This window comes from Pelodiscus sinensis, chromosome 1 (genome assembly GCF_052426305.1).
Source record: "Pelodiscus sinensis isolate ZL-2025 chromosome 1, ASM5242630v1, whole genome shotgun sequence".
In the NCBI taxonomy this organism is placed as follows: Eukaryota; Metazoa; Chordata; order Testudines; family Trionychidae; genus Pelodiscus; species Pelodiscus sinensis.
Genome location: NC_143052.1, coordinates 319,690,463 through 319,712,934, shown reverse-complemented (window position 1 = coordinate 319,712,934; position 22,472 = coordinate 319,690,463). Strand labels below are relative to the sequence as shown.

Below are 22,472 nucleotides of genomic sequence, written 5' to 3'. Positions count from 1 at the left end.
GAAATGAATGCAAATTTTGCCAACAAGCAGAATGAGAATATCAGTCCACAGTCCACTTGCCAATGCTTTGATAATTAAAATGACCTCAGCCAGCTGAATAACAGTCAAACACCAGGTGAAACTATTAGACAAGGGCAATCCAATCCCCCTAGCGGACACCCACATAATGTTGTCACTATCAGTGGAGCTATGTACTGAACAGCACATGCTACAATAATCATGTCAGCAAAGCTAAGTGCAGACAACTGAGCGCAGCAGTGTTCATTATTGCAACCCTTTGAGCACAATCAGGCAGATATCACAGAAGGCAAGCCATGGATGTTATTAACTGAACTCTATCGTGGAAGTAGAGATTTTGTAATTGGTGATGCATAGAACACATGCATCTTATGGTTAGTGAAATCAAGCAGGGATGTATTGGGGCCATTGCTGATTGAGATTACTGTGAATGGCTTTCTAAGGGAGGGAAGGTGCCAGCTTCTCTCGTTAGGTGATTATGCCAGTATTCAAGAAGCCATTATTTGGCATTGCATTCTAGCTATATGCCTCTTTTTGAGATATTCAGAAGGTTGTAGTGGAGTTAATGTTGGCAACAGATCTAGCCATCAGATAATGATAGACTTTTCATGTTCAAAACCCAGCACACATTGGCTATGTCTAGACTACATGGCTCTGTCGATGGAACCATGTAAAATAGTTTATTCGGCATAAGCAAAGAAGTGGGGATTTAAATAATCCCCGCTTCATTAAAATAAAAATGGCCACAGAGCTATGCCGATGATCAGCTGATCTGGCACAGCGTGGCAGTCTAGACACGCCGTGGTCAACAAGGGAAGACTTTGTTGACCGCTCCGGTAAGCCTCATGAAACGAGGTTTACTGGAGTGGTCGATAAAGGCTTCCCTTGTCGACTGTGGCGCATCTAGACTGCCCCACTGTGCCGGATCAGCTGATCATCGGCACAGTGCGGCAGCCATTTTTATTTTAATGAAGCGGGGATTATTTAAATCCCCACTTCTTTGCCTATGCCGAATAAACTATTTTACATGGCTCCCTCGACGGAGCCATGTAGTCTAGACATAGCCATTAAGTAATGAAGCCTCACAAAATCCCTTTGATGTTGGTGAGCAAACAATTACCCTCAATTTACAGATGATAACGCAGCAAGATGAAGTGACTTTCACAAAGCTACAGAGCAAGTCAGTGGTAAGTCCAAGACCTCCTAAAACAGCCTGCATTCACTCCTCCAATCTAAACTGATCATGCTGGTTCTTTTAACCCTGTCAACAGTCTTTCAGCACGAGATTTTCTTAGCTGGCCTGCGGACTCAGTAAGGGTAGATGGGGTCAGAGTGGAGCAGTGGAGAAATTATTAGACAAGGGCTTTATCACACCTACAATTAATTAATAACGTAAAATTAAGTGCTAATAATTAGATGGGGCCTGAGTGGAACAGTCATATACCTGTGATTCAGAGATTCTCGAGGACTGTGTTGATTCCAAAGTTCTCTTATGTGGGGTTCCATGTGGATTTCTACTGTCAGCCATTGAAAATGTATATGGAGCCATTAGGGGAATTTGGGATGTGGTACCATTCTATTTCTTTTGTATTGAACCCAGATGGATTCTCCTTGCTTCCCTAATAACAAGCTCTACTTAATTTCCTTGCCTACATGAGGTTATCAAATAACTGTCATATACCTAAAACAATTTCCAAGTATTTCTGGAGAGAAACCAATCATAATTATATTCAAAAGTACTCCTCGATCCTTCCAGGTGGTCTTTGTAAGTGGATGGGTCGGTAGGATGCCACTTGGGCATATAGGCCAGCCTGCAAAAACTCCTTTGCAGAATCAGGGTCTGAAGATCCAAACATTTAAATAATGGCATTTGCCTGAGGGACACAAATGGCTTGACAGAAAAAGATATAAAAATCCAAACTAAAATGTTCATGCCTGCGGCTGTAAATTTGATACCTAAATCCATATCTAGGGAGCTGAAGGTCTTTTACTGGATTTAGGTGCCTAACTTTAGGCACAGAAGTTTAGGCACAGCTAGTGAGTTTTGGCCTCACTAGCTGGAAACATATAAGCAATAGCCTAGTAAATGAACCTAATGTGTAATTATGTACTTGGAATGTCTATTATGTAGATGACAGATGGCCTGCCAGCTGTTCACTCTATTCTCATCTGCAGGCCTTGCTTGTCCCTGGTGCTGATAAAAGAAGATATGAGGCAGCAGGATCTTCCTTCAAACACACTGTACTCACTATTGGCTATGTCTAGACTGGCCAGTTTTTCCAGAAAATCAGCCACTTTTCCGGAAAAACTTACCAGCTGTCTACACTGGCCACTTGAATTTCCGCAAAAGCACTGACTTCCTACTGTAAGAAATCAGTGCTTTTTGCGGAAATACTATGCTGCTCCCGTTCGGGCAAAAGTCCCTTTTGCGCAAAACGTTTGTGCAAAAGGGCCAGTGTAGACAGCTGAGATTTGTTTTCCGTAAAAAAGCCCCGATCGCGAAAATGGCGATCGTAGCTTTTTTGCGGAAAAGCACGTCTAGATTGGCCACGGACGCTTTTCCGCAAAAAGTGCTTTTGCGGAAAAGCTTCCGTGCCAATCTAGATGCTCTTTTCCGAAAATGCTTTTAATGGAAACCTTTTCCGTTAAAAGCATTTCCGGAAAATCTTGCCAGTCTAGACATAGCCACTATGTGTTGAAAGAAAACCTCCAACTTACCTTGCTTCTAAGGAAAAGGATAGAAGCTGAACAATAGAAAGTAAACATGTATCAACTCAGACTCAGCTGTGGAATTCCACTCAGGACTCCTTACACTCTCTGCCAATTGCTTTGTACTCTAAGATGGTGTATACAATTTCAGAGGATGGTGCATAAACTATTCATGGTATATTCATGTCATTACTATGGGAAAACTGGCAGTCGTGAGAGAAGGTGCTAAGACTAAGCCTGACCCAACAGAAGGTTATGCTTGATTGGTCAGCGTTTGATAACTTGTTAACAGACTTCCCTAAATAACTGCCAGATATGGAGAGCCTAATTCAGGTTTGACTCTGTCGCTGCTCAGGGAAACCAGTGGGATGGAATGTGGCAGAGCAGGAAATGAATAAAAGCCAAGTAAGGATCCCTACATAAAAATACATCAGCTGAGGAAATGGTAAGGAGGTTTGGGCTAATTTCTGTCAGACACCACAGAAACCAGTTCAAATGAATAATCGTTTCCTGTAGCATGTCATCAATCCAGCCTACCATTTTAAAGTCATTGTCTCTATTCTGTACTCACTTGGCCCATGTTACCTACTTTCTGAGCATAACACAAACATTTATCTTCACAACACACCTATATGGTAAAGAAATAGCATTCCCATTTTATGTTGGGACCTGAGACACAGAGTAGCTTATGTGACATGTTCAAGGTTACACAGAAAGATTGTGGCTGATTTGGACATCAAACCTAGGTCTCCTTTCTCCTAACTCAGTGCCCATCTACTAGATTGTCCTTTTACCTTCTCATATTTTAGGTGTTGGCTTACTGACTCTTACCCTATCATCCAGTATGATACTGCATTCTGATCTCACACCTTGTTCTTGGTTTAAAACAGAACTCAGGAGGAGAGAAAAGAAAAGAAACCATTCATGCTATGTTTGAAGGTGAATGTCTTCACAGATCCATACTGCAAACTTGTGTAACAGGTCTGCATAGCCAGTCTGTGACTCTTGCGGATGACACCTAACACTTAATGAAAACAGTTGGCAGTTTTGCCACCAAATAAATGGATTTATACAATGTTTTAAAATCTACTTGCTATCAAAGTTACCTAGTGGTAGAGATGTAGCCGTGTTAGTCTGGGGTAGCTGAAGCAAAATGCAAGACAATGTAGCACTTTAAAGACTAACAAGATGGTTTATTAGATGATGAGCTTTCGTGGGCCAGACCCACTTCCTCAGATCAAATAATGGAAGAAAACAGTCACAACAATATATACCAAAGGATACAATTTAAAAAAAATGAACTAAAAAATGAACTAAAAAAAATGTGTGTTCATTTTTTTAAAATTGTATCCTTTGGTATATATGGTTGTGACTGTTTTCTTCCATTATTTGATCTGAGGAAGTGGGTCTGGCCCACGAAAGCTCATCATCTAATAAACCATCTTGTTAGTCTTTAAAGTGCTACATTGTCCTGCATTTTGCTAAGGTTACCTAGAGAGTTATTGTTACAAGCTGCTGAATGTATTTACAGCAGTCTGGTACTTTTCTTTATTCCACTTGCCATTTATTTGAATATTATCATCTTAGTGGGATGCATCTTTTAGGGCCAATCCTGCTCTCATTGATGTCAATGGGAATTTTGCCATTAACTTCAATGATGGCTGCCTGTCAATTTGCCAGGTATTGACACCTAAACAACCAGGAAAAAAAAGGGAAAAAAATAATTTGCAGCTTTGTCAAAATATACTGGGCTTACAAGTACGTAACAAAGAACAAGAGTAAAGGGCCATGAGAGCCTCGTGCAATCAAGCAAGATACTTTTTTAATGCCTGTATGAATGAGGAACAATGTTTACACTTACATACTTCACAGCGGTGTTCTGAAGATCCATAAACCTGGGCACCCCGGACGTCCCATCATCTCTGGTATTGGCACGCTCACTACTGGTCTATCCAGCTATGTAGACACTCTTCTCAAACCCTTCGTAACCAATACCCCCAGCTATCTCCGAGACACTACTGACTTCCTAAGGAAACTACAAAACATCGATAACCTCCCCAATAATACCATCCTTGCCACCATGGATGTAGAAGCTCTATATACCAACATCCCACATGAAGACGGATTACAAGCAATTAGAAACACTATCCCAGAGGACACTACTGCCAACCTGATAGCAGACCTATGTAACTTTGTTCTCACCCACAATTATTTCCAGTTTGAGAACAACTTATACCTCCAGATCAGCGGCACAGCCATGGGTACACGCATGGCCCCACAGTATGCTAACATCTTTATGGCTGACCTAGAACAACGTTTCCTCAACTCCCGTCCCCTTTCGCCCCTCCTCTACCTACGGTAAATCGATGACATCTTTATGATCTGGACGCATGGCCAAGAAACACTGGAGATATTCCACAGAGATTTCAACAACCTACAGCCCACCATCAACCTCAGCCTGGACCATTCTACACGAGAGATCCACTTCCTGGACACCACCATACAAATCAACAATGGAAAATTAGACACCACTCTCTACAGAAAACCCACCGACTCATACAGTTACCTACATGCATCCAGCTCCCATCCAGAACACACCACGCGATCCATCGTCTATAGCCAAGCCCTTCGATACAACCGCATCTGCTCTAATCCCACTGACAGAGACCAGAAGCTTCAGGATCTCTACCAAGCATTTATAAATCTCAACTACCCACCCAGAGAAATAAAAAAACAAATTGAAAGAGCCAGACGAATACCTAGAAACCATCTACTTCAAGACAGACCCAAGAAAACCAACAATAGAACACCACTTGTCATCACCTACAACCCCCAACTTAAACCTGTCCAACACATTATCAATAAACTACAGCCTATATTGGAACAGGATACCATACTCAAAGAGGCTCTGGGAGACAGACCCATAGTCTCCTATAGACAACCACCTAACCTCAAGATGATTCTTACCAACCACCACAGGACATACCACACTAATACCAACCCTGGTACCTTCCCTTGCAACAAACCCCGTTGCCAGCTTTGTCCACATATTCATTCTGCTGATACCATTATTGGACCTAACCAAGTGAGTTATAAGATCAAGAACACATATTCCTGCGCATCCAGAAATATAATCTATGCTATCATGTGCCGAAAGTGTCCGTCTGCTATGTACATTGGACAAACATCTCAGACACTTCGCCAAAGGATTAATGCCCACAAAACAGATATCAGACAAGATCACAAAGAGAAAACAGTTTCTTGCCATTTTAACCAGAAAGGACACTCTCTCAATGACTTGACCACCTGCATTCTGCTACAAAGACCTTTTACATCTGCACTTGAAAGGGAATCCTCTGAACTGTCATTCATGTTAAAATTCGACACTTGCCAACAAGGACTTAACAAACATTTGAACTATCTCACCCATTACCAAGACAGTTTCCCCAATTATCACCTCTAATACCATTAACTCACAAACATCCCACTCTCCCTACCTCTAATATCATCAATTCACAGACACTTACCTTCCTTCTTTTCCGCCCCCCCCCGCATCCCCCTCCTCTTCTGCAATGTGATTTGTCCTTTTCATATTTGTTCATTTTTTTAATTGTATCCTTTGGTATATATGGTTGTGACTACTTTCTTCCACTATTTGATCTGAGGAAGTGGGTCTGGCCCACGAAAGCTCATCATCTAATAAACCATCTTGTTAGTCTTTAAAGTGCTACATTGTCCTGCATTTTGCTGAAGATTAGTGTTTGCAATGAACCCAGGGATCCTTGAATAAAAGTTACTATAGATGTGCATGCACTAATGGTGGGAGTTTTTGAGAGATTCTGGTTTGTATTGGTAGTCTTAATGAGGGTCTCTGATGACTTTTGCAACCTAGGCTTCTTTAGCTTTCACATCTGTTCTCTAGATAAACATTGTGACAAATGTAATTTGGCCTGATTTTGGCATTAAATGAATACAAAAGAAAATAAGAAGCTGATGAAGCTTCTATTTTGTTTAAATTCAAATAACTCAAAAATGGAAACCCCATTTTATTTCACAAAACCCTTGATTCCTTGATAATAGATGATAAAAATGAGCCTGGAGCAAACCCTTGTTTTGGTATTGACACAACATGGCATGAACTCATATGAACAATGCCACAGTAATAATTAGCAAACCAGCTTTGTCCCAGCTCATGCCCCACCAGGCTTAAAAAGATCATAACCAGCTTCAGAAATCTCCAACCACTTTGACTACAAGGTGTCCATAGCACAATAGCATAGAGTTTCCATCTTTAACCCACACTTAATTTGGGAAGAACAAAGGTGTTGTGCAGTCATTTAAAAAATTGAACAATGAAATTAATGTGAAAGTAAGCCAGTATTGAAGCTGAATGGAGAATGGCATTGTATTCTCTTACACTGGAATCACAGGTGACTGCACAATGGCTGTAGTTAGAAGTGGTTTTAAAATGCCAAAGAAAATCAAAAGGTTCAGTTATAAATACATTCCTAATTGATAGACTGAATTATTACTGTTCATGTAGCACTTATCAAGGTAGTATTTTAGGCCCAGATTCTGCCACACTTACTAATGCTGAATATCACATTGCTCCATAAATGGTCCCATGAACTTCAGTGGGGCAAATACTGGAGTAAGGTACCACACAACATGGGAAACAGTATCAGAATCCGGTTCTGAGACCAGGTCTATACAAGATTCGGAAGCTCAGCTTAAGGTATGCAACTCCAACTACGTAAACAATGTAGCTGGAATCAGAGGGGTAGCCGTATTAGTCTGAATCTGCAAAAGCGGCGAGAAGTCCTGTGGCACCTTATAGACTAACTGAAGTGTTGGAGCATAAGCTTTCGTGGGCAAAGACCACGTGTAGCTGGAGTTGATGTACCGTAAGCCAAGTTAGGCACTGTCTCCACAGCGAGAGGTCGATGGGAACAAATGCTCTTGTCGACTTCTCTTGCTCCTTGCAAATTGAAGAGTACTGGTGCAGACCAGGGGCTTCCTCAGCATTTGATTTAGTTGGTCCTTACTAGACCTGCTAAACTGAATGCCAGAAGATCAATCTTCAGTGCTGAAAGTATAGATATGGCCTGAGTGTCTACATGGTGAGTTATCTACTTTAATCATTTTTCTCTAGTATCACTCCATAGCAGCTGCAGAATAAGGGTACAGATTCTGGAGCTGATACTACAAATTCTCATGACTTCTGAGTCTCTGTTATTTACTAAAAAGGGTTTTGTTCATATATGAATAGTCCCTGATGTCTAATGGGGGTAAACGGCTTTGAGTGGCAATGAAGGTAAGCTTTGAGTAGTAAAATACATCAGGTGCAGCTCTTTGTATTAATTCAAAGGAATGCTGCTGTATTTTGCCAGACATGCAGTTGGACATATCTGCGAGGAGGCAAATTAAATGGTTTCTCTAACAAAATACATACTGGAAACCTCCACCTTTTGTTGCCAGATTCTTAGCTAAATCCAGAGTGCGTACAACAGAACTGTTCATGATTTTCTAGCTAGCTAAAAGTGCCAGCCTCTATCATTGTCTACCTGTGTAATAACTTCAACAAAAGCTGAAACTCCTCAAAATATGTTTTTTATTTCATTCATTATTGAAGGCTGTAAATGGGGCCCATTCCACCAAACATTCACCATGTTTGTTTTTTCACATTCTTAGTTTTTTTCACTTGAAAGTGGGGTCTGCTTCTCATGAAAAAGCCCCATTTCTGAGCCAACAGTGGCTTTGAAATACAAGTTTCAAGAACCTGAAGTTTTGCACCTGAAATTTTCTGAATGCAGGAATATTAAGAAGGTACAAAATTTCAGGTTCCAAAATTGGAATTTCAAAGCCACTGCTGGCTCAGGAACGTGCCTTTTTCATGAAAAGCAGATCCCACTTGCAAGTGAAAAAAACCTAAGTAATAGAGTGAATATTTGATGAAATTTCATTTCTGATAACGTTTTTAAAAGTGCTTTAGTGACTCTGGAACCTAAGACCCCCCTTTAGAAGTGATTTATGCACATAAGAGCCTAAGTTATATTTCAACATGGGACTTAGAAAGCTTTGGAAATTTCAGTCTTTATCAACTTTTGAGGCAAGGCAAAATTTATGGGAAAAGAAAACACTTGAAGGAAATTAGCTGTGATTTCTTTTACAAAATGTAGTGGAAAAATAATCACCAGTTTTGCTCAGCTCTCTGTAGCAAACTTTGAATTATATGGGGGTCTGTCTTGGAACCAATGAAGTCAGCGCACATGTTGCCTTGGACTTCAGTGGCTGCAGGATCAGGCCCTAAGGTAAAAGCAAAAGAGAATAAAAGACATATTTCAAACCAAATGATTTCCAGAGACTTCTGTGACATTTAGCCATGGACCTGGGAGTTGCAGGTTCCCCCTGCACCTGTGGTGGCTGGGAACTGTGGAGCCCTGAGCTCCAACAGCAGCATGTGGTGGGGTGGCCAGTAGCACGCCCCACAGGCAGTGGGGATGCCCAGGAGCTCAGAGCCACCACAGGTGGCCTGGTTGCCCCACAGCTCCTGTCTGCCATGGGTGACAGGGGAATCCTGGAGCTCCAAGGCCCCTGTGGGTGTGTGTGGGGGGGAACCTGTGAGCTCAGAGCCACAGGCAGTGGGGGGACTCCGCTGCTCTGAGCTTAGGCCTCTTGGGGTGGCATGAGGATTCCACAAATACCCATTTTGTCATGCATATTTTTAATAAAAATCACGAGCAGGTCACAGTCTTTCATGAATTTTTCTTTATTGCCCATGACCTGTCTGTGACTTTTATTAAAATATGCATGACAAAAATCTTAGCCTTAATCATAATGTGCCCCTATGATCAAAAGCAAACAATATTAGCCACTCCCATAGACAAAGGGAAGGGTTTGAACTAAAATCCACTGTATAGTGAATTTTCACATAGCTGTACCCTGGGATAGAATGTGTGCATTTTGCTTTTCACACATTGGGCCATCCTGTAATTCTTAGCCCTTACTAGTAAATGTGAAATTTACCTGAGTAAAGACACAATAGGATATGCAAAACTTGGCCTGTTGAAAAGCAATAATGACCTGGTATGAGTACTGAGGTGATAATTCACACCTTGTCATGCATAAATACAAGGGTAGAACATTACCTAATGCCACAGAATATGAATAATAAAATTCAAGACAATAAAATGTTTTGAAGCCCATGTAAAATGTTATACAATGAATTTTTGTTTTGAAATCACTCTATATAATATGGTGCAAATAATCTCATTTTAAATTCTTTTAGCTGTTGACTATGTACAGAAGACTTCCGATAATCCGGAACCTATGGGACCTCGGTGGTGCCGGATTATCAGATATGCCGGACTATCAGGAGGTACTATAAGATGGTTATGTATATACTGTATACAGTATATACTGTATATAAAGTGTTCTTAACCCTTTTTATTGTACATACTGTATACAGTATACTGTAATGCTTTAGTTTTTTTAACCCTTTTTTACCCTTTTTGCTCAGTTCAGCAGCTGCCGCTGTTACCTTGTGACTCATTTTTTGCCGAAGCTCACTCACTAGGCTCTTGCCATTTTGATGCCAGACTATCAGGAGTGCCGGACTATTGGATGCCGGACTATTGGAGTTTTACTGTATTACTAATTTAAATGCCATCTGAGCATAGTGTTACACTAACCTCTTATTTTAAAGACTATAGCTTAGATGATAATTAAACTTGGTGATCTCACAGAGCTTATCCAGCAACTATGAATTATTCAATAGGTATATAAAGTTTTTGGGAGAAGTGGAAGGACAGTATGGGCTGAAGTGTAGCAGCGTGTAGTCAAATATAAATAGTTAATTGGTCTGGAGGAAAAGGAGAGCCTAGTTTTGCCAATGCTCCATGCACAGTCAATAGGAATTTGACACTCCAGATAATGGCAGGATGTCTTGTGAAACATGGTAGTACAATTAATATATACAATAATATGGATATTTGTCTGGTCATCAAATTTAATGCTTTCTTACTTTACTTTCCATGCTAATGGAAAATCAAATGCATGGAGCTTATGATATTGTCTTCCAAGCCTGGTTCTAAATACTACATGGTACATTGATACTCCAATTGAAGTTAGTGATATTGAGTTCAATGGGAGTAGGTTTAGGCCTTTGCAGAGTGTTCCTCTACACTCAGAAATTATTCTTCAGCTTTAATGTGAATGATGGTAAAGCAAAGAGTCAGGAAAGCCTGTTGAATAGAACTGATGGACAATTATCCAGTGAAAATGTTTTGTAGGAAAAATGGGCTTTTCTGATCCAAACAAACATTTTTTCATAAAGCTTTATCCTGCCAGTGTGGACAAAACATCATTTGAAGCATTTTAGACCCTGCCTTTTCAGAACGTGCTAATCACTCCCTACTGCCATAGTCAGGTATAAAATACGGCTCCAAAAGCTGTTGTGGATTACTCTGAACGAGGCATAAGGAATATTACACCTGAGAACAGACAGCCTTGATTAATGTTTTTACTCAATCTGCTATAACCCAGCAGTCCACGGAAATATAAAACTGGGGTGAAAACAGAATTGCGTGCCATGTCAGCACATGTATTAGTTGAATCCTGACCATATTGACACTGAGCCTATGTCTAGACTGCAGGCTTCTTTAGCAAGAAGCTGTTATCAGAAGAGATCTTCCACAAAAACGTCTTGCGCAAGAGCATGTCCACACTGCAAAAGCGCATCGAAAAATCGATGCACTGTTGCGAAAGAGAGCGTCCAGACTGCATAGATGCTCTGTCAAAAGTAAGCTCTGATTGCTATGCACAGAATGACCACCAGGGTACCTGTGCTTTTTCCTCTTTTTGTGCAAAAAAACCCTCTTCCCTGTCCACACACACCTTTTTGCGAAAGAGCTCTTTTGCAAAAAGGCATTCTTCCTTGTAGAATGAGGAATACCTACACCGGAAAAACCCCTCTGTTCTTTCAATTTTTTTGCGCAAAAATGCACTTGAGGCGTGGATGGTCTGTGAGGTTTTTTTTGGAAAAACAGCTGTTTTTCCAAAAAAACTGTTGTGTAGACATAGCCCTAGTGACAAAACAATTCAGGATGCTGTTAGCTTCCTAAATATTTCTTTATGGGGTGAATAACTGTATGAGAGTCACCACTTTTCTAGCTCTTGTAGTGCCAAGATCGTATAGGAAGGAGTGCAAAGACAAGACCTAACATTTGAGCAGCACACAGTTCTCGTTTTGTTGTTAATCATAAAAACTTATTGTAAAATTCATAAGAAGCTTATTAATGGCTAAGGGTGAAACCTTCCCATTAGATTCCAGAGGCATAACTGAGATAAGAAAGAGAAATGACACAGTCTGTGTAATTAGAAATGGGAACAACTTGCTTGTTCAATAGTGCAAGCCCAGAAATATAGCTTAATGCAGCCAGCACCACAGATTTTCATTGGCTGAGTGGCTCCTCTGGAGGACAAGAAATCTGGCCAAAAGTGTGTGTTGGGATGCCACCAGACCATACAAATGCAGGCCTCAGTGAGGAGCTAGACAGGGACAGCACTCTATCAACCATTGCTGAACTTGCCACACATGGGAGAAAGGCAACATTGGCTGCCATTAAAAAGTAATCATTTGCTGTGCACACACAGTTATATTTGACATACTGCAGCTCCCAGCATGCTGGGAAAGAGAACTAACCATGGTAACCGGCAGTACCTTTTGTCTTTTTGATGGCAGTCTCTGACCTTAGTTTCAATTTTTTTCCAAAGGTGACAAACTTTTGCGACACTTTAAATAAAGGTATATCCATGAAAAGAAGGGAAGGAGAAACACCTGATAGCAAGATAATGCCTGGCTGGCACAAAACAAATCCCAACAAACAGTTCCCATTTGTTTGCACTTCACTGATATACACTACGGCTATGATTTTGTCACATCTGTGATTTCCAGAGTCGTCTGTGACTTTTAGCCGTGGACCTGGGAGTTTCAGAGTCCCCCTGCCACCTGTGGTAGCTGGAAACTGTGGAGTCCTGAGCTCCAACAGCAGCATGTGGTGGGGTGGCCATCATGGGAGGTAGCAGGTCCCACAGGCAGTGGGGGTGTCCAGGAGCTCAAAGCTACCACAGATGACCTGGTTGCCACACAGCTCCTGTTTGTCATGGGTGACAGAGGCACCCTGGAACTTCAAGGCCCCTGCAGGTGGTGGAGGTGCTCTGAGCTCAGAGCCACAGGCTCTGAGCTTGGGCCTCTTGGGTTGGTATGGAGACCCCACAACTTCCCATTTTGTCATGCATATTTTTAATAAAAATCACAGACAGGTCACAGTCTTCCATGAATTTTTCTTTATTGCCTATAACCTGTCTGTAACTTTTATTAAAATATTCATGACAAAATCTTAGACTTAATTATAATGTGCCCCTATGATCAAGAGCAAACAATTAATATTAGCCACTCCCATACATAAAGGGAAGGGGTTGAATTAAAATCCACTGTATAGATCAAATGCAACATGAAAGATGAGTCTACAGAGCTGATAGGAGAATTTCATCATCAGAAGAAGGGAGATAAATATACAAAGTATTTCTGTAATGAATATGTGATACCATTAATAGTGATAGAGATGCAGCCGTGTTAGTCTGGTGTAGCTGAAACAAAAGACAGAGCTATGTAGCACTTTAAAGACTAAGAAGATGGTTTATTAGGTGATGAGCTTTTGTGGGCCAGACCCACTTTTAAGTGGGTCTGGCCAATGAAAGCTCATCACCTAATAAACCATCTTCTTAGTCTTTAAAGTGCTACATAGATCTGTCTTTTGATACCATTAATGGGAGCCTAGGGAGTCCCATAAATTGCTGGCCTACATACCACAGACTTCCCTTCGGACTATGTAACAAGATAGCTTTTCCCTGTTTCTTTCCATACTCCACTTGTGGAGATAGATGGCTTGATTCTCCTTACACACACACACCATCTTTACACAATTATTATTGCATTTTTAGTGAAGTAACTCCTGGTTTTCAGTGGTGTGAAGGAAAGGAGAACCAGGTGCAAGAGTTCACATTGCAAATTTTTCATTTCAAAATGTGGCATAGAAAATATTTAAAAAGAGGCTTAACATATTTACTTTTCCTAAAAATTGATGTCACTGAATGCTTGAGCACTGGAATGCTCATAACAAATAAATATATTGCGGGGTCGCGAACTTCGTTAACACAGAAATACCTTTGAAATATTACTCTTCCTTCATTTCTATTGTTTGTATGTATTATATAAATGGATGCATTATCAATGTGAGGTATTATTTGGTATTCACATGTATCTTTTCATAACAATAAGTGGGTTTCATAATGTTTTTCAGTGATGTAGGAGCAATGATCTATCACTTGAGGTTTTATCGCTAGGGCTGAGGAAGGAATGCGATGAAGTGGAATTGCTTCTGTGGGAGCATAAACAGCTCAGCACATCAGAAAGAAAGTCTCAGGTAGAGCGTGGATGTTAAGACAGCCAGCTGGGGCAGCTTGAAAGAAGGTTTGATCTGAATTTTACAGTAGGTGGGAATTATTTGTATGGTACTACACAATGGAACTCAAAACCAAATGCAGCTGAGCTCACCCCCCTATTGTAGGGATGCTGCTACCCTTTCAGGTGAAAACCTGGCCCTACTGATGTTAATGGAAGCTTTGCCAATGATAGAGAATGTCTTTCTTGATCTCCATACTTGAGCAGCATTATATTCCCAGACTCCCTTACCCTGACCTTATACATAATTGCTCCATGCTTGGTCCCCCTTTGCCCTATTTGCTTTTGTCCAATATGTCAAACTGAAAAAAAATGTGGTACAGACCAATCTCCACTAGTTAATGGATATTTCAGCTGATTTTTCTTGCCACTGGCAGTAGATACTATGAAGAAGATGGTGAAAATGACTAAAAAGCCTTATAAAACATGGGCCAAGGATACTTAGCCTCACCTAAGACAGACTTGACTGCAGCTAAGATGCACACCATCAATTCTGCTATGGTATAATACAGCAAGGGTTACATCATCAGTGGGTACTTATTATTTGAGATGTAAGCTCTAGTCATAATTGCAGAATTGCCTAGCAGTTGTAGCAGTAGTTTGCTTCAAACAGCGAGAAATATTAACACTTAATAAATATTTCTGACTTATGAATCCCCAAAATACAGTCATCATGAATTTGCTTTTCCCACTTTTATTACCCTTTAACTTTAATGGACCCCAAATCCCTCATGATATTCCACCATCTCTTTCTTTATTCTTGCCATTTTTCTTTTTTCATTTCTCTGTCTTCTTCTAGCCTACCTTCTGTTACCACTTCATTAGTTGTAAAGGCGAAAACGTTCAAATCTTGATGGTATCTACAGTCCAGGACCAAAATTCATATATTGGCACCAAAATAACGGGTCTGATTTTTCTTTGAGAATACTCTAATTCATATTACATGGCTGTTTTTCTTTTGGTGTGGATAAAATGAGCCATATTCTCCTCCCGCTTGTACAAGTGTAACCCAAGGTTATGCTATAGAAGTCAATGGTGTTAAAATGATGTAAAATCAGTGAGTTCAGAATGAGGCCTATTGTCTTTACACAAATTACGCAGTTTTTCTTTGTAAATATAGAAAATTATAACTATGGACAGGTGTCTCTCTTCTCTCTTTCCTCCTCTCTACCATCATTGAGTGCACATGGTTTTCTTATTTTGTCCCCATTTTTTCCATTGCCACTCTTACTTTCAACCCACAAATTTTCCTTCATGAACCTGCTTCATCAGGAGGGTTGCCAATTTTCCTGGACCAGATGGACCAGACGCCATTGCCTCAAATGGTATCCAGTCCAGGAGAGTTGGCAACCATATTAATCAGAGTCTGTTTGTTGTAAGTAACTCATAGTAGTGACTATGCAGGTAACATATATTTTATGTAAATCTTTAGGATAAAAAATTGGAGGTATCAGATGTGTTAACATGTTACCAATTTTACCACACATCTGGCACCTCCAAATTTATTATCTGAAAGATTTAAATAAAAAAAAATTCTCCTATTTGACTGAATAAACCTGATTCCATTTAAAGTCATTCCAGAATAATTTTATCTTCTAATTTCAGAGTGCTCCTGTTAATGTAAATAGTGAAGATTTTGAAGGAAGTCCTGAAATCACATAATGCTAGAAACACAAATTGTAGCTTTTTTCTAGATAAGAAGGTACTTTAATCAATTAATCACTGTTACTGATTATTTCCTAAATGTTGACATTTGGAATAAGATGCTACAAGCAGATCCTTATCCAGAAAATAGCAGCCAGAGTCAATATCCAAACCACAAATGTAGGAATATTACTGATATTATGCAAGATAGGGCTGAATTTGGTGAAAGAAGCTGGTGAGATAGAACAGCTGTTGTTATCTTTAAGTTGACAAAGTAGCTAGTGTTCAACCAGTTTGGTTTTTATATGGCCTTGAGAGATACATCAACTATCACTATTAAATCTACGTCGCTATTGGAAACTGTTACCTTCTTGTTGATCAAAAATATGAAATGGAGTAAAAAAATCATAACATACCATGTTCACACACAACACAAAAAGAACTATATCAGGGACATCAGGGAAGGTGGAATACTATAACAACACACATTATATTGTTATACTATTCCACCCACCTTAATGGAGAACCCTTGGGTGTGGCTACGCCATAGCCTTTCGAATCCAGATTTCCTCCCACTTTCATGGTGTCACACGGCTTTCGCTGTTCAATGTATTCGTTCATGGTGGACTCCAGGAGGAAGGCAAACTTGCCCTTGGATTTGCGAACACGGGCTACTCCCTCAGCTGTAGTCCTAGTGAATACTGATGGTTCTGCTGATTTCATGTAGGTCCACATCTTTTCGTACACTGCTATTTTTGATCTCTGGAGAAAATTAAAGAGAAATTAGATAGACCAAAGATATTGAGATATTGAATGCATCATAACTCTAGGTAAAATTGATCAAAGCCAATCCCTCACACCAGTGTTTTTTGGACAATTTTACCTGGGCAAGAGATTTCCTTGAGTGCACTGGTTATTTTAAAAGAAACAGTTGTAAGTAACAACATTATAGCAGAAACAAACCTTAATTTTATGCACCTGGTAGCCCCTGAGAGTTTTAATAAAATAGTTGCAAGCATAGGTCTGAATTTTCAGCTACAGAAAGGCACTTTTCATTTCCAGAGTTGGGTCAAAGGATATTATGGTGACTGAAAATTCAAGCCATAACTTACCAATGGGTAATTTTTCCCTTTAAAATAGCAAAGAAGAAGAAAGAAAAAAAGAAAACAGCCCTCCAATAAATACTGGGCCAAATCTTGAAGTTCTTACACAGTTTTAATGCTTACTTTTTACTCAATCAAAACGTGTATTGGCTTCAATAAATTTTGCTTGAGTAAAGGCTGAGTAGTTACTTCAGAATAAACACTGTAATAAAAACAAATGTAAACCAAACTCGGATGTGCAAACACACTCTTGAAAAGGAAATAAAATGATGTATTGAACTTTGATATCAGACATGATATCCTCATCTTTCATTTGAGTTGTAGGAGAGAGAATTCCAGTGTCAGTGACCCATAGCCTACCAAACCCTTCCTTCTATCATCTCAGGACTGCATCAGTGCTGCAGACCTCAGCCAGAAGAATCTGATAAACTCACAGCTTGTAGATTACTTGGAAATCTGTCTTCCTGGTGAATGCTTAGCACAATTACAGATGATAATGCCTCATAGATGTGAAAAGATAGTACTGTTTTTATGTTATTGTTATTATAGACAACTGAAAGAAAGAAAGAAAGAAAGAAAGAAAGAAAGAAAGAAAGAAAGAAAGAAAGAAAGAAAGAAAGAAAGAAAGAAAGAAAGAAAGGCTTTGCATGTTTGCCATTCATGTTTAACATTATGAATTAAAAGCCACCTACCTTTATTCTCCTGCCATCCAACAATATGGATATATATATTCAAATCTAGGTAATGCACAACTTTTAAAATGTTGGCAGCTACACATCCATCATCCTTTTTAGTGAACATATTGTCATGGGAGGAGAAAGCTCCTTTTAGTAAACGGAGAAGTTTCTAAGAGGCTTCACCCAACTCTTGTATAAGTAAATAAGAGTTTCTGTTGAAGCAGAATTAGGTTTTTGGGCTTTGTCCTTCCAGGTACTGAGCACTCTTGGGGGGTACCTCCAGGCTCCCAAATAGCAAACATTTTATGTGCATCTATATTCAACAAAACACTTAAGCATGTGCCTAACTTTAAGTCAGTGGGCCTGAAGCATGTGCTTAAGTGCTTTTCTGACTAGGGACAGATGCTGAGTCAGGCTAAAGTCCCACTGAGTTCCACCAGAGTTGGGGTTTCTCAACATCTTGTACCTTGTTCCATGACAGGCTGAGTGGGAGGAACTGGGGAGACTTTACAAGAAAATCTACTCACTTAGGTTGATTTATCTTAAAGGAGTCAGTATGGGATCTCTGTAAAAGGCAAAGGAAATCTCCCAGAAAATTTATCTGTACCAATTACGCTTCGTCTACATTGGCAAGATTTTGCGCAAATACTTTAAATGCAAGAGTTTTTGCGTTAAAGTATTTGCGCAAGGGAGCATCTACACTGGCATGTGATTTTGCACGAGAGATGTGCTTTTGCGCAAAAGCATCCGTGCCAGTGTAGACGCTCTCTTGCACAAGAAAGCTCCGATGGCCATTTTAGCCATCAGGCTTTCTTGAGCAAGAAATTAATGTTGCCTGTCTACACTGGCCTCTTGCACAAGAACAGTTGCGCAAGAGGGCTTATCCCTGAGCGGGAGCGTCAGAATATTTGCGCAAGAAGCACTGATTTTATACATTAGAACGTCAGTGTTCTTGCACAATCTAGCATACAGGTTTCTCTTTTAAAACTAAAACATAATAAACGAAAATACAATTTTCTCTTTTCTATCTTAGCAAATCAAGATCTAAATTTTCTAAACATAGTAATTAAAAAACAACAACCTTTTTTTCATAATTCAATTTCCTTCTCCAACCAGGCAAACAACACTGAAGTTCTCACAAGTCCTCGTCTATATAGAAACATTCTCAAGCATCTAACTTTCAGCTGAATAATTCTGTCATCATCAACATTTTATATATAAGCTAAACTAGATGAAAACCATACAGGAAACCAATAGATTTCCCATACTATAATATAAGGAAATAGTGAGAGGTTTGAATTCTCATACTTAATCCACTAGACAATACTGCCTTTTATATAGGGCATTTTTTCTGCAAGGCAATTGAAATTTAATTTTCTGCCCTCGAGCAAATGCTCTCAACATCCAGCTTTCACAAACAGCTTTAATAACAGTCAGAAAGGAATTATGTTTTTCTTTTCAGTTTACTTTTAAAAACATTTTTTCTCTTTGCTGATCAAAAAAAAAACTAAAGCAGATGGCAAATGAATTTAGATTAACTCGTGACAATGACTGAGCACTCCTGGGTGGTGCTGACTGCCTCTAGGCCCCCAAATAGCAAAATGCTTATACACAGTGTCATGAGTTATGATTTTTCATTGAGTTGGTAATTATTAATAAAATGATAAACAGCAGCATGAAGCCCCAAAATGAAGAAAAGTGTTGTCTTTTAGAATGCTGGACTGAGTGAAACAGGTAAGGTTTTCCTTAATGTTTATCAAGGCTAGATCTTAATGTCTGTATTATATACGTTTAGCTGATGAACTTTGCACCCCTTTGGAAATACTTCATTTTTTCTCCATTTAAGTATTTTTTAGCAATAGACCCTGCAGCATTGCATAGATCAGAACCCTTTTGAAGAATAGCCTTCAGATACATGATTTAAACAAAGTGATCCAGCTAGCCTAGTGCTCGTTAAAGCTTCATTTATATGTGCAGTTACGTTTAGTTTTTGTAGCTACTTTTGTCTTGTTTGCTTTTATGTTCTAAAATACAGGGGAAAATGTTGAGAAACAGCTGATTTTGCTGCTTTTCTTTTAATTCCCAAAGATTAAAGTGAAAAAATTATGTTTATTTTTAAAATGGATCTTGCTATTTATATAAAATTCAAAATTGAAGCACAATATAGTAGTTACCTTTACAGCATAATTAGAAAAAAATGATAAAAGCAAGAATGATAACTGGTCAAAGAAGCTGACCTCATTATTTCAAAATTGCAGTATGTCAATGCGTTGTGGAAACCTCACAAACAGGGTCCCATTTTTTCCCCCATATCCTATACTCTCACTCTGCAGCATTGCCTACAAGAAATGAAATTTCTCAATGGGCATGTGAGGTATATTAAAAAATAATGGGGAACTATTAAGAAATGCTCAAATGATTCTAAAGTTAAACAAACCTGTTGTATTCCTCAGCCATTTATGTATTTTAATTGCTATAGCTGTGTTAGCCTAGTTAATGGAAAGACTCATAAGCAATGGTCATCATTTGCAATGCTCTACACCAGGGATCAAACGTGGAAACTGCAAAACTAGAACCATGACTCTTCAGAAGCTGAGTTAAAGAACCAGACTTAAAGGATTCCTCATAATGCACAATGTGGCAAGAGTTGCACATTTCCTCAGGACAAAGGAAGCTCATTCGGCGCATTACGGGATCACAGCAGTTCAAATCCCAGACAAGCCCCCATGTATGTGACATCCATCATCTTGGCCTGCCTCTAGACTCAGAAGCATGAGCCGACTCTCAAGTTATAAGCTTCTCTAGGGAGCAGTTTCAGAGAGGACATGTAACTTATTCTGAACCAATGAAGTGCTCATAAAGGTAAATACCTGAACAGGGGTTTGCAAGATTAGAGCTCCAGTTTTTAAAATCTTTGAGTAAGGGATCCTTCTAGCCCTATGCTCAGTAAGGACTTAACCATACTGATGGACTCAATCCATGTGCAAAATAATAATACTAAAACATTTTTACAAACTCTTCTAAAATATCCTCATTCATTTCTGGTGGAAAAATATTTAATTATAGATATGGTAGGAACACTTAGCAGATACCAAGTTAAATAATTAAAGGGACAGTGTCAGCAATTTAGGTTTTGTTAAAGATGTATATCTAGTTGAGCGATTTCAGTTTGAGGATGATTCTCAATGGTTTTTTTTTTTTTTTTTTTTTTTGGTGCAGGGAGTGGGAGAAAGGAGGAAGAAAACATCCTGGCATTTAACATTGTTCTTTTAACAAGACTTTGGCTACGTCTAGACTGCAGGCTTCTTTCAGAAGAAGCTTTTCCGGAAAGATCTTCCGAAAAAACTTCTTTAGAAAGAAAGCGTCCACACAGCAAAAGTGTATCAAAAAAAGTGATCTGCTTTTTTGAAAGATAGCATCCACATTGATTGGACACTATCTCGCACTGAAGTTGTGATTACTATGGAAGGAGTGGCTTCCAGGGCACCTGTGCTTTTTCCTGGAGGCCTCTTCTTTTGAAAAAGAACCCTTCTTCCCCGTCCACACACACCTTTTTCTGAAAGAGCTCTTTTGGAAAAAGGTTTCTTCCTCGTAGAAAGAGGTTTACCACTGTTGGAAAAAACCCGGCGTTCTTTCGACTTTCTGTTGAAAGAACGCAATAGCAGTGTGGATGTAAGTGTAGTTTTTCCAGAAAAACTCTGCAGTGTAGACATACCCTTAATGAAGAGAAACACCCCCCCCCCAACATTCCAACTCCTTGTTTCTCCTGAAAACAACTTTCCCCTATGAACTTTAGGCAACACCTGGCATTTAATTAATCTCAAATGAGATCATTGCTAACAACTTCTAGCTAAAAATGACAAAAACCCACAAAGACTTATACCACTTAAGCCACTTGGGCTGTACTTCCAATGGCAAGAAACAGAAAACTAAGCAGAAGGACTGATGGGTGTTCTTATGTACTGTTGGTAATGTCAGTGCTTTCTGTCTCCATGTGGCTAGGAAAAGAGAACTATACACCCCTACTACACTGATATAGGAAAGCTAATGAAAATGAATTATCACTGGTCATTTAGGCTGTTTTCGAATGCTCCAAATCCACAAACACATCACATTTTCCATGCTCTATGTAAGTCAGCAATTAATAAAATTTTGATTCAGTCACCAGGTTTCATATGCCTCCCCTTAGCAAACGAGTCCCCAGCAAATGCTAGAAGTAGAAGCAAAACAGCAAGACTCTTTATTATCATCATAGATCATTCAATGCTGGATTCTATTCCCATACTATAACTTGAGATGAACCAGTAGTGCAATGCTGCTCTAATGATCTCTCGTTCCACTATCCCTCAGGGCTGCTCCCTTGCCTGATGTGTCAAAATCAATAAACTTTCCACAAATTAAAATGACTGCAAATGCCAACAAGTGGCGCCAGAGGTAAAAATTGTAACCTCAGTATTACAGAAGCTACAAACCCCAACATAATTATTTGAAAAGGAGCAGCCTTTCAGCATTCTGCACATTTCATTGTAGATTGTCTGTAGGGAGGATGGTCCTTATTAAGCATGCTGACTTACTCTGAAGAATTCTTTTGTTGACCCTGAGTCCAGTGTTCCATATGCAATTTCAGTTTGTTTGGCAAGGTCTTCTGCACTTTCTATGGGCGAGACCATTCGCTCAACAGTCAAGAAAGCAGCGAGGTTAGCAGTGTATGACGAAATAATGATGAGTGTGAAGAACCACCAAACACCTCCAACAATGCGACCTGAGAGGGATCTAAACATGAATAAGATAATGCAC

At 39.5% G+C, this 22,472-nt stretch overlaps 1 protein-coding gene across 3 annotated transcripts in view; it reads right to left on the bottom strand.

Annotated features, from left to right (window-relative positions):
- GRIA4 (glutamate ionotropic receptor AMPA type subunit 4) overlaps positions 1–22,472 on the bottom strand; it is a 293,893-nt gene that overhangs the window by 29,157 nt on the left and 242,264 nt on the right. For all 3 annotated transcript variants that reach the window (XM_089775674.1, XM_089775672.1, XM_089775671.1), the window contains exons 12-13: positions 22,250–22,448; positions 16,410–16,657 (exon numbers count right to left, since the gene is read on the bottom strand). In XM_089775674.1, coding sequence (XP_089631800.1) covers positions 16,410–16,657; positions 22,250–22,448 — 447 coding nt within the window. The remainder of the gene's footprint in view (positions 1–16,409; positions 16,658–22,249; positions 22,449–22,472) is intronic.